This window comes from Hevea brasiliensis, chromosome 5 (genome assembly GCF_030052815.1).
Source record: "Hevea brasiliensis isolate MT/VB/25A 57/8 chromosome 5, ASM3005281v1, whole genome shotgun sequence".
NCBI classification, from domain to species: Eukaryota; Viridiplantae; Streptophyta; class Magnoliopsida; order Malpighiales; family Euphorbiaceae; genus Hevea; species Hevea brasiliensis.
In genome coordinates, this window is record NC_079497.1 from 93,830,632 (window position 1) to 93,841,951 (window position 11,320).

Consider the following 11,320-nt stretch of genomic DNA (forward strand, 5'->3'; position numbering starts at 1 on the left):
ACTTCTGGAGAGGGTCACATATCACAACTACGAGTGGTCAAATGAAAGGGGAAATGCAATGAGGACAGTAGGGATCCTAGAAGTGGATGCCCTAAGCATGATAAATGCTCAATTTGACCAGCTCACAAGGAGGCTTGATAAAATGCAAGCCAATGCTGTAGGGATGAACAGTCAACATGAAGACAACTATAGAGGAGGATACATGGGTTCAGAATATAACAGCTTGAATGAACCTCCAATAGAACAGATAAACTATGTGAATAATGGAGGAAACTTCAACTAGAGGCAGCTTAAAAATCCATATTCAAACACTTACAACCCTGGATGGAGGAACCACCCAAATTTCTCATGGTCCAATCAGCAGAATCAGCCAATAAACGAACAGCAAGGGTACAGATCCCCAGCACCCCCTGGATTTCAGAATAGGGGACAAAACCCTATACAGCCACCATCCCCTCAGAGCCAATAGCCTGAATCAAGGTCGACTATGGAATCTATGATGGAAAGCTTCCTAGCAGCCCAGCAACAGCAGAATGAAATGATGAAACAGCTGACTTCCAGAATGGACCAACTTGCCACACACAACAAGATGCTTGAGAATCAAATTGCTCAACAGGCAAGTTCTTCAAGCAAGGCTATTGGTAAACTACCTAGTCAACCAGAAATAAATCCAAGAGAGCACTGTAAGGTAGTTACATTGAGGAGTAGAAGGATTTTAGAACAATCAGAGGGAGAACCAATTGAGAAAACCTTTAATAAATTTGAAAACCAGGTGGAGGAGAAAAAGGAAGAAGCTAAGGAGAAGCAAGAGGAGGAAGCAAGGAAGAAAAAAAAGCTACCAGAACCATATTAGCCTCCTCTTCCCTTCCCTCAGAGATTCCTGAAAGCCAGATTGAATAAGCAGTTTGAGAAGTTTCTAGAAGTCTTACAGAAACTTTATATAAACATTCCTTTTACAGAAGCACTCTCTCAAATTCCATCCTATCCCAAGTTCCTCAAAGACATTTTATCAAAGAAGAGAAGGCTGGAGGACTATGAAACTGTTGCTTTTACAGAGGAATGCAGTGCCATATTACAGAACAAGCTGCCACCAAAGCTCAAGAATCCAGGAAGCTTCTCCATACCTTGCCTTATCGGTAACATGAATATTAACAAAGCCCTCTGTGATCTAAGTACAAGTGTGAGTCTGATGCCTTTGTCATTATGTAAGAAGCTTGATGTGGGGGAACTTAAGCCTACAACAATTTCGTTACAACTGGCTGATCGATCTGTGAAATACCCTGTGGGCATTCTAGAAAACATCCCTATCAAGGTGGGAAAATTCTTTATCCCAATTGATTTTGTTGTGTTGGAAATGGAGGAGGAAGTCCATATCCCTATAATCTTGGGAAGACCTTTTCTAGTAACTGCTAGAGCTATCATAAACGTTAAGAGCAGGCTGCTAACTCTCAAGGTAGGAGAGGAAGAAGTAGAGTTCAACTTATTCAATGCAATGAAGCACAAGCTTAAACCTGATGAATGCTTCAAGGTTGATGTGATTGATAAGCAAGTTGAAGAGGAATTCATTAAAGCACACCCTGAAGACCCTCTAGGAGCATCCATCATGCACAGCCTCACAGCAGAGAAGGAGAACACGAAGATTATAGCTTGTGTGCAATCCTTGACAGTTAGTCCATCCCCACTATTAGCTCAAGTTTTTGCTATAGAAGAGTTAAAGGAAGAACAACCCAAGGGCAAGCTCCAGGAAAACACCAAAGAGGTAGAACTGAAACCTCTTCCCTCTACCCTAAGGTACACATTCCTAGACTCAAAATTTTAATATCCTATGATTATCAATGCTAGCCTATCTGAGACAAAAAGAGAAAAATTACTAAGGGTGCTTAGCACTCATAGCAAGAGCATAGGGTATAAAATTGAAGACCTGAAGGGGATTCATCCTTCTATTTGCATGCATAGCATACCTATGGAAGAAAATAGCAAACCCACTATTGAACATCAAAGAAGACTTAACCCAAACATGAAAGAAGTGATAAAAAAGGAAATTTTGAAACTATTAGATGCAGGTATTATATACCCAATCTCTGATTGTAAATGGGTTAGTCCAGTTCATGTGGTACCTAAGAAGGGTGGGACAACTGTCATTCAAAATGCAAATGATGAATTAATCCCTACTAGGGTAGTCACTGGTTGGCACATGTACATAGACTATAAGAAATTGAATAGTGCTACCAGAAAAGACTATTTTCCTCTTCCTTTCATTGACCAAATGTTAGAAAGATTGGTAAAGCATTCCTACTTCTGCTATCTAGATGGGTATTCGAGATTTTTCTAAATTCCCATTCACCCAAAGGACCAAGAAAAGACCACATTCACATGCCCTTATGAAACATTTGCATATAGAAGGATGCCCTTTGGTCTTTGTAATGCCCCTGCCACTTTCCAAAGATGCATGATGGCTATTTTTTTCTAATTATATTGAAAATATCATGTAAGTTTTTATGGATAATTTTTCTGTCTATGGAACTACTTTTGATGATTGCCTTGCTAATTTATCTAAGGTGTTGCAAAGATGTGAAGAATCAAACCTGGTCCTAAATTGGGAAAAATCCCACTTCATGGTAAGGGAAGGTATAGTTCTGGGACATTTGATTTCAAAAAGAGGAATTGAGGTTGATAAGGCAAAAATTGAGATCATTGAAAACATGTCACCACTAACATCAGTCAAGGAGTGCGAAGCCTTTTGGGACATGCAGGGTTCTAAAGAAGATTCATTACAGATTTTTTCAAAATAGCTAAGCCACTTACCAACCTATTAAGTTAAGATGTTCCCTTTGATTTTGATGAAAATTGCCTTGTCTCTCTTAATAAGATCAAAGAAGCCCTGATCTCAGCACCAATAATGCAGCCACTAGATTGGGAGCTACCATTCAAGGTGATGTGCGATGCGAGGAACTTTGCAGTTGGAGCGGTGCTCGGGCAAAGAAAAAATAAAAATCTCCATGCCATTTATTATGCCAGCAAGATACTCGATGACGCACAAATCAGTTATGCCACCACAGAGAAGGAATTCCTAGCAGTGGTGTTTACAATGGACAAATTCAGATCCTACTTTTGGGTTAAAAGTCATTGTATTCACAGATCATGCTACCATCAAGTACCTTTTGAATAAGAAAGAGGCAAAACCAAGGCTGATTCGATGGATTTTACTCCTGTAAGAATTTGACCTTAAAATCAAGGACAAAAAGGGATCCGAAAATGTAGTGGCTGACCATCTTTCCAGGCTAAAATTGGAGTACACAGGGGACTTCGAGGATTTGCCAATTGATGATTCATTTCCTGATGAGAAATTACTAGCATTCTCCCAAGCTCCATGGTATGCTGATTTTGTTAATTTTCTTGTATGTAGGGTATTGCCTCCAAACATGACTTATTAACAAAAGAAGAAATTTTTGCATGATGTGCGGCTCTATACATGGGAGGAACCTCTATTGTACAAGAGATGTAATGATGGGCTAATAAGAAGATGCATACTGGAAGAGGAAATAGAGAGCATTCTGCAACAATGCCACTCATCATTATATGGGGGACACTTTGGCACCTAAAAAATAGTAGCCAAGATCTTGCAAGCAGGGTTTTATTGGCCACATTTGTTTGAAGACGTAAGATTCTTTGTGTTAGCTTGTGATCAATGCTAAAGAACGAGAAATATTTCAAGAAGGAATGAGATGCCCTTGCACGGCATACTTGAAGTCGAATTATTTGATGTGTGGGGAATAAACTTTATGGGCCCATTCCCTTATTCTTTTGGAAATAAGTATACCTTGGTTGGTGTCAACTATGTATCTAAAAGGGTGGAAGCAATAGCCACACCGACCAATGATGCCAGAGTGATCACAAAGTTCCTTAAGAAAATCATCTTCACAATATTTGGCACACCACGAGCAATAATCAGCGACGGGGGAAGTCACTTCTGTAACCAACAATTTGAAATACTATTAAAAAGGTATGAAGTGACTCATAAGGTAGCCACACCTTACCATCCTCAGACTAGCGGGCAAGTGGAAATTTCAAATTGGGAGCTAAAACAAATCCTTGAGAAAACAGTCAATCTCTTAAGGAAAGATTGGGCCATGAAATTAGATGATGCATTGTAGGCATACCACACTGCATATAAAACTCCCATTGGAACAACACCCTTCCACTTGGTCTATGGGAAGGCCTACCACCTACCCGTTGAACTTGAACACAAAGCCTATTAGGCCATCCAGACCCTGAACTTTGACCTCAAGGCTACTGGTGGAAAAAGACTTCTACAGCTCAATGAGTTGGAAGAGATCAGATAGGAAGCATATGAAAACTCCAGGATCTTCAAAGACAAAACCAAAAGATGGCATAACAAGCACATCTCAAGGAAGGAAATAAAAAAAGGGGAACTTATCTTATTGTTCAACTCTAGATTGAAACTCTTTCCAGGGAAGCTGAAATCGAGATGGTCCAGACCTTTTAAGGTAACCCAAGTCTTCCCGCATGGAGCAGTAGAACTGTGGAGCGAAACCTCAGGTGCATTTAAAGTTAATGGGTAGAGGCTGAAGTCTTACTTTCAAGGAGAACCCATAGAGAAGGGAGTCAATTGCACCTTTGAAAATTTTCCTGACAGACCATGAAAGATGAAAGCAAAGTCTAGCTAAAGACTATAAATAAGCGCTTTTTGGGAGGCAACCCAAAATTTTTTTGAACTTTTCTTCTTTCCCTTTCTTACTTTGATTTTTGTTTCATATTCATTAGTGTTTCATTTTGTAGGACCTTCTGGAAAAGCAAGGAGCTGGAAGCAAGAAAGGAGAGAAATCATCAAGTCAAAACCACATAAGAGAAAATTGAACAAAATCGGAGAAGTAGCTTTATTGCTAACCTTTACATCCATTTTATGCATTGTGGTGAGAAAAATTTTTTCATAAGGGAAAAATTAGAGAATCAAAAAATTACACGGGTCATGTATAGGTTTCACACGCCCCTTGTAACTTTTGAAAGTCCATAAAACTCCTGCAAATTTTAACTTTGAGGGAGACAGGAAGTTACTCGGGTCCATAGCCCAATTTACACGGGCTGTGTAATGTTGCTAGCAGAATAACTTGAGGACAAAAGATTACACGGGTCCCCTTTGTACCTTACACGGGCCATGTAACATGTTTAGCAAAGCAACTCAAGAGGCAGTAAGTTACATGGGGCCCAGAGCTCAATTACACAGGCCGTGTACTGTGACAAAACTTGAAATTTTCGGGTAGAAACTTACATAGCCCTACATGTTGGGACCCGTGTAGTGATACACAACCTGTGTATCTCATCACAGACGCGACTCATGGGGCATGAAATGCGCGAAACAAAGGGTCACAATGACCCTTTAAATGTACCTCTCTTCTTTTAACTGCTCCCCATGCAAAAAACCTTCCTCTCCACCCCTCTTAGTCTATAAAAACCCCTCAAATCTCCTCTCCCTTCACCAAACCCTAGCTTTTCATCCTCTAAAAGTCTCCCATGGCTCTTGCAAAGCGACCAACAAGCAGAGTGGGCTCTTCCTCAAGGCAAGGAGGAGAATCCTCACTTTTTCCCCCTCAGCCATCACCACAACACCTAAGAACAAGGGCTGCACCACCTCTACAACCCCAACCCCAGCCACAAGCACCTCCTCCACAAACCCACCAGCCACCACGATTAGAAATCTCCATCCCTTGGGGATTCCGAGATGATGCCCACAGAGCTTTGTGTCCTCGGCTCCACACCCGAAAGATCATCTCAATGAAATACATGGATTTCGAGTTGTTGGAGCAGATAGGGCTACAAAAAGAAATCAACGGCCTCCTTGATAGCATTGGGTGGACAAGATTTACCCAACTCTAGTTTCCTGCCTATCAGGACACCACCTTAGAGTTCCTGGGGAGTTTCAAGGCCACATTATGGCCCACGGATAGGAAGGACAGAGGAAGGGTTGAGTTTTAGCTTCTTGGTGTCAATCGGGTGTTGAACATGGATGAGTTCAATGCCATTTTTGGATTTGACAGCACCGGACACCAAGAAATTCCACAGAATCGGATGGTCTTCAATAGCATTGATTTCTGGAGTTCTATAGCCCCGAACACAGAGCCTTACAACTCCAGCAAGTCAAAATCTTCAGGCATTAGCACCCCTGCTTTGCGCTACATGCACTGGTTGGCCGCACACACTATCATGGGCCGTGGGGGTAGCCTAGGTGTAGTAAACGACAATGAGCTATTTTTCCTTTGGTGTATGGTGACTGGACAACATTGCAGCACTAGCTTCTTTTTCTGCAACCATCTTTGCCGCCTCTGTCATAAGCCTATAGGGTAAATTATGCTTGGTGGCCTTATTACCACTATCGCGCTCCACTTCGGATTCAGTCCGGGTCATCACAGGCTACACTCCATCGCCGAGACCTCCAAAATCGATCAAACCATCTGTGTATCCATAGGGACATGCAAGAAGGTCGGCACAACATGCTACTTGATCGATGCCAAAGGGAATGTCATCCCTCGGAGAGACGAAGAGTAAGAAAGCCCTGGTGAATCCTCACACGCCCAAGAGGTAGCCCAAGACCCACTCCATCACGAGTCTCCCACTCGGGTGTCTCCACATACACCACCACCTGCATACCCGATCCTTGCACACCTACAGCGCATGGAGACTGTGCTCAATACTAGGATGTAGGCACTCGAGGATAGCCTTCAGGAAGCCCACAACAAACTCGACATGATTATGGAGAGGCTAGACAGGGAGGGACCATCCTCACCTTCGGAGACTTTTTAGAGCTAGGACTTAGGATAGGATTTTTCATGTACTAATTTATATGTCCTAATCTTACTCTTGTTCTTTTTGTCCAAACTTTTAATTCTTAATGCATAGTATGCTTTTTGATAATTTTGTGTGCTTTTCTTTAATTTTGCATATTGTGCTGACATTGAGGACAATGCCCATTTTGAGTTTGGGGGTACATGGTCATTCCATGCATTGCATATCATTACATTGCTTAAAATTATCTATATTATACTTGTGTATCAAAATTCTAGAAAAATTTACAAATTTTGAACCTTCAGTTTTTAAAACTTAGAACTATAACCTCAATGATCAATGAGCTAATAATTGGATTCCATGGGATGAGGAATGAATGTATCTAGATAGGCAAAGAGGCTTTATTTTGTTGTCTGCGAAACAACTTAATCACTTTAGTGGAGCTAGACTAGTTAAAACCCCTTCATAGTTATTAATTTATCATACTTGACTTGCAAAATCGGGAGAAAATTTCTGAAATACAAACAAACCTAAACTTGCCTCACCAGCTCTAAACATGTCTCTTAGACTTATCGAGGTGAAATTTTAGCATATGCTTGATAAAGAGATGATTAAGGCATTCTTTGATATAGCCTCGCTAAAGCCTTAGCCATTCTTAGTTGAGATATATAACCCTAGTAGCCAACTTGAGCCTGTGTTTTTTTCTACCCGTACAAGTTTCTTTGTCCACCCACAAATGTTTACCTAACCCCTAGCCTAAACACCTACCCTACCCTTTTGAGGAAGCTAAGTACATAAGTAAAAAGTATATTAAGTGCAAAAAGGAAAATGGAGAGAGGATGAAGAACTCGAGAACGAGCGCAAGTGTGAAATTGAAACCAAAGAAAAATCTGCCTTCCTAACCCAACAAAAGCAATGAGTTTGGGGGAGAGGACAAAGGGACATACATAAAAAAAAAAGAGAGAGAGAGAAAAAAGAGCAAAAGGAAAAAAGAGTCCCAAGATAAGTATCATGGAAGTATGCTTGGCACTATAAGAAACTAAAAGTCCTTCCTCTCCATACAAAATCAGTAGAATAAACTTAGTATACTTGATATTTTATGCACACATACTATCCTCATATTTGCATTCCCTAAAAACCTTTCATTAATAACCGAGTCATTATCCCTTTAGCCCCATTATAACCCTTTAAAGACCTTTTGATCTTTTGAAAAGTATATACTGCATTAGTGATTGGAATTCAAATACTTCATTACAATCATCCACAATAGAGGCAGATTTGGGGGAGTAAGTGTTTCTCCAGTCTATCTTGATAAAACAGGTTATTTATGACTTATTAATAGCCTTGCATAGAGGAATAACTAGTTGAAACACCATGAAGGGAGAGCAAGTCCTAAGCAAGCAGCTATTGAAATTCTTATGCCTTCAAAGAGGGTAATTGGTATGAAGGATTGGAGGAGTTCAATCATATGCTTATTGAATTGTTGGTTATATTCCAAAGTTATCCCCTGAAACAAAGTTTCGTTTTGCTTTAGGATAAGCAAAAGTTTAAGTTTGAGGGTATTTGATACACTTGTATTATATAGATGTTTTTAAGCACATTTGTATAATATTTCATGGCATTTAGAATAGCAATCTCATGCATAGTAATTGATTTCATTAACTTTTGTAAATTCTAGTGCTAGGCTCTAAATTCCATGTTTCTATAGTATTTCAAGTGTTTTGGTGAAGTTCCAGAGCATAGGAGTGTGAAGGGAAGCTTGGAGAGGTCAAAAGACTAAGAATTACTGCTGATATAAAGTACACAGGCTGTGTAAGAATAGCCACAGACCCATGTAAGATTATACCAGAAGAAATTCAGAAGAGCTGAAGAAGAAGTAAAGTACACGGGTCATGTACCTCGACCCGTGTAATATCCCCGGACCCATGTAAGTCTCTGCCGGGCTAGGCTTAAAGAACTTCCAGAAGAATAAAAGTACACGGGCCTTGTACTTAGACCCGTGTAACCTCCTGTGACCCATGTAACCTTCTGTGCCAATGCAAGACAGACCCGTTCAGCTCCAGCAAGTTACACGGCCTTGGGCCGTGTAGTGATACATGGGTTGTGTATCTATCAGCAATCAGTTTTCCTGATTTCACTCTAATTGCTGTTTTTGATAGGGAACAAGACTCCTAACGCCTCAGGGACTCTAAAAAAAAAAACCAAACCTTAAGACATTCATTAATTGGGAGGAGCTGTAAAAACACAAAAGGAGAGGAGGACGAAAAAAAAAACATAGCAAAAGACAAAGAGAAACAACAGAGAAGAGTTAGAAACAACAGAAAGAGATCCAAAGCCTGAGGAGATAGAGATCCAGACACAGCAGTTCATTACTTTCTCATAGCCGTCTAGAAGAGCAGGACATTAGTATCAAAGAGGAGCCTTCAGTCAAAGTTCCAAAAGATCAAATCTGCAGATCCTTTTTGGTTCCCTTGTTATATTTCTTCTAGAGGATTTCTTTTTACTGTCTTTACCTTTTTATTATGATGTTTGTTAAATCACCATGAGTGAGTAGTTTTCATATTCTGGAATTGGGAGAGTAACCTTATGATAATTATTATGGATAAACATTAAGTTTTGTTTATTGGATTTGAGAATTGTTTCTTGATTTAATTTCTTGTGAACTTAATGCATGCTATGTGTTGGTACCCACTTTGTATTGATTATAGATATTAATTGAAGGACTGAAAGGTGAAGATTAATATTAGAAAATCAAGATTTTGAACCTAGGAATTCTGATCTAGACATAGGCTGATTACCTTTGTGGAATTTCAAAATTGGTCAAAAACTTTAAAGGGTTTTAATTAATTTGATCACCACGAAAGTTGGGTTTAAGTTAATTAAAATACACCCTAGGTGCCTTGAGAGAGGACTTAGGGTACCTTAGGATTAATTCAATTAAGGCAAATGATTCTCAATCCAGTAAATAAACAAGATAACATTCATAGTAAGATTCTAATGTGAAATCTTAATTTCGGAATTATTTCAAAATAGATTATTTCATTTTAAGTTTATCATTCTAGTGTTTAAAATAAACAACTTTCATTCCCTTATTATTCGATTGTGACACCCCTTACCCGTCTACAGTGTAGCTGAGCAAGATATGCCACGCAGTGTATCGGAACACCCTATTTTAATTCAATTATTATTATTTTTTTTTCATAGTTATGAAGTAAAATTTATGAAATATAATTCATTTAAGTCATTTATTGAAATTATAATTTATTGAGGTTCCGAAAATTTTATAGAAAATCCAACAGAGTACCGGCTAAAAATGGAGAAAACAGTTCTTCGGAACCTATTAAAAACACTTCCAATAATCATTTCCAATCATTCTCAAACTCCAATAATTATCAAAATCTCAATATTTTCCATAACATTACCATTTCTCAATCATTCATTTCTCATAGTATTCATATATAAGCAATAAATAAATACTCAATTTTTCCATTCATAAACACAATTTCCACTATTTACATTAATACCAAAATACATTACATAAGTTTCAATTACATATGAGAAAATAAAAGTTAATTACAAAATATCAAAATAAAACCTAGTGTCCTACCAATGCACTGATGACGGTGAGGTGACACGGACATTATGCAGAGCTGCAGATGGTTTCACCCAGTCTGTGGTCTACTGGGCTCTCGATCGGTCTCTCCAGAACCTACGCGTGGCAAAAGCAACGCGCTAAGTAATAATGCTTAGTGGTTCCAATAATAAAATAAAAAGAAATAACAGAAAATAAATATGCAGTGAATGTATTGATGTCTCATTACAAATAAATTTTCATTGAGTATTTGTAGTCTTACTTATTTTATACTTGTTATATTCATTATTTCATTAAATTTATCCACTTTCATTTTTTGGTTGCCCAAGTAACCTATACTGGACGACTAGACTAGATAAACGGGTAAACTGGCACTGGGTATCAAGTACCTCAGGCCGTCACACCATCGGTCACATATGTATCTCCCGGTGTGCAACAGAACAGCTAATAAGCTGTAATAACATTAGGCACAAGGCTAAGTCTCAACACAATGTCAGAATGGCTAAAAGCCATGAAATCACATAATGGCATAATGCCATGTGCAGTACTGCTAACTGAACCCTATTGGCATGCCAAGCTATCCAAACCAATCTTGTTAGGTATACTAGGGCATTTCACACCTTTAAATTTCACAATTTTTGGAATTTAAGTTTTAGTGTTACTATTCCGTTCATTGGTCAACAAAAATGTTGACTTTTGCATAAGCAATAGGTACATTGGTTTTAATATCATCAACATACCACATTTTGCATTCAAAATTTGTTGGTATTGGTTGCCAATACCATTTCTAAGCTTAATGTTAGTTGGGCAGAATTTTCAGTTTTTATGCCTTGAGATTACTGTTCCATTGGTCAATTTTGCAGTGGGAATTTGGCAAAATGATCAACATGAAAGTTGTTCCTTATTTTGTCTAGTTGAATTTCCTTT

General features: G+C 38.9%; 1 protein-coding gene across 1 annotated transcript; it reads left to right on the plus strand.

The window, feature by feature from the left end:
- Window positions 1-562: 562 nt before the first annotated feature.
- LOC131180126 (uncharacterized) lies at window positions 563-4,878 on the plus strand. Its single transcript, XM_058147741.1, has 3 exons — window positions 563-641; window positions 960-1,759; window positions 4,801-4,878. The coding sequence occupies exons 1-3, from the start codon at window positions 563-565 to the stop codon at window positions 4,876-4,878; spliced, it is 957 nt and encodes a 318-aa protein (XP_058003724.1).
- The last annotated feature ends 6,442 nt before the right edge of the window (window positions 4,879-11,320 follow it).

Excerpts from the sequence above, each read along its gene's own strand:
- LOC131180126 (XM_058147741.1), top strand. The coding sequence starts at position 563 with ATGGACCAACTTGCCACACACAACAAGATGCTTGAGAATCAAATTGCT. Across the intron at positions 642-959 it reads TTCTTCAAGCAAGGCTATTG|AAGCACTCTCTCAAATTCCA; the intron begins GTAAACTACCTA and ends TTCCTTTTACAG. Across the intron at positions 1,760-4,800 it reads TCCAGGAAAACACCAAAGAG|GACCTTCTGGAAAAGCAAGG; the intron begins GTAGAACTGAAA and ends TTCATTTTGTAG.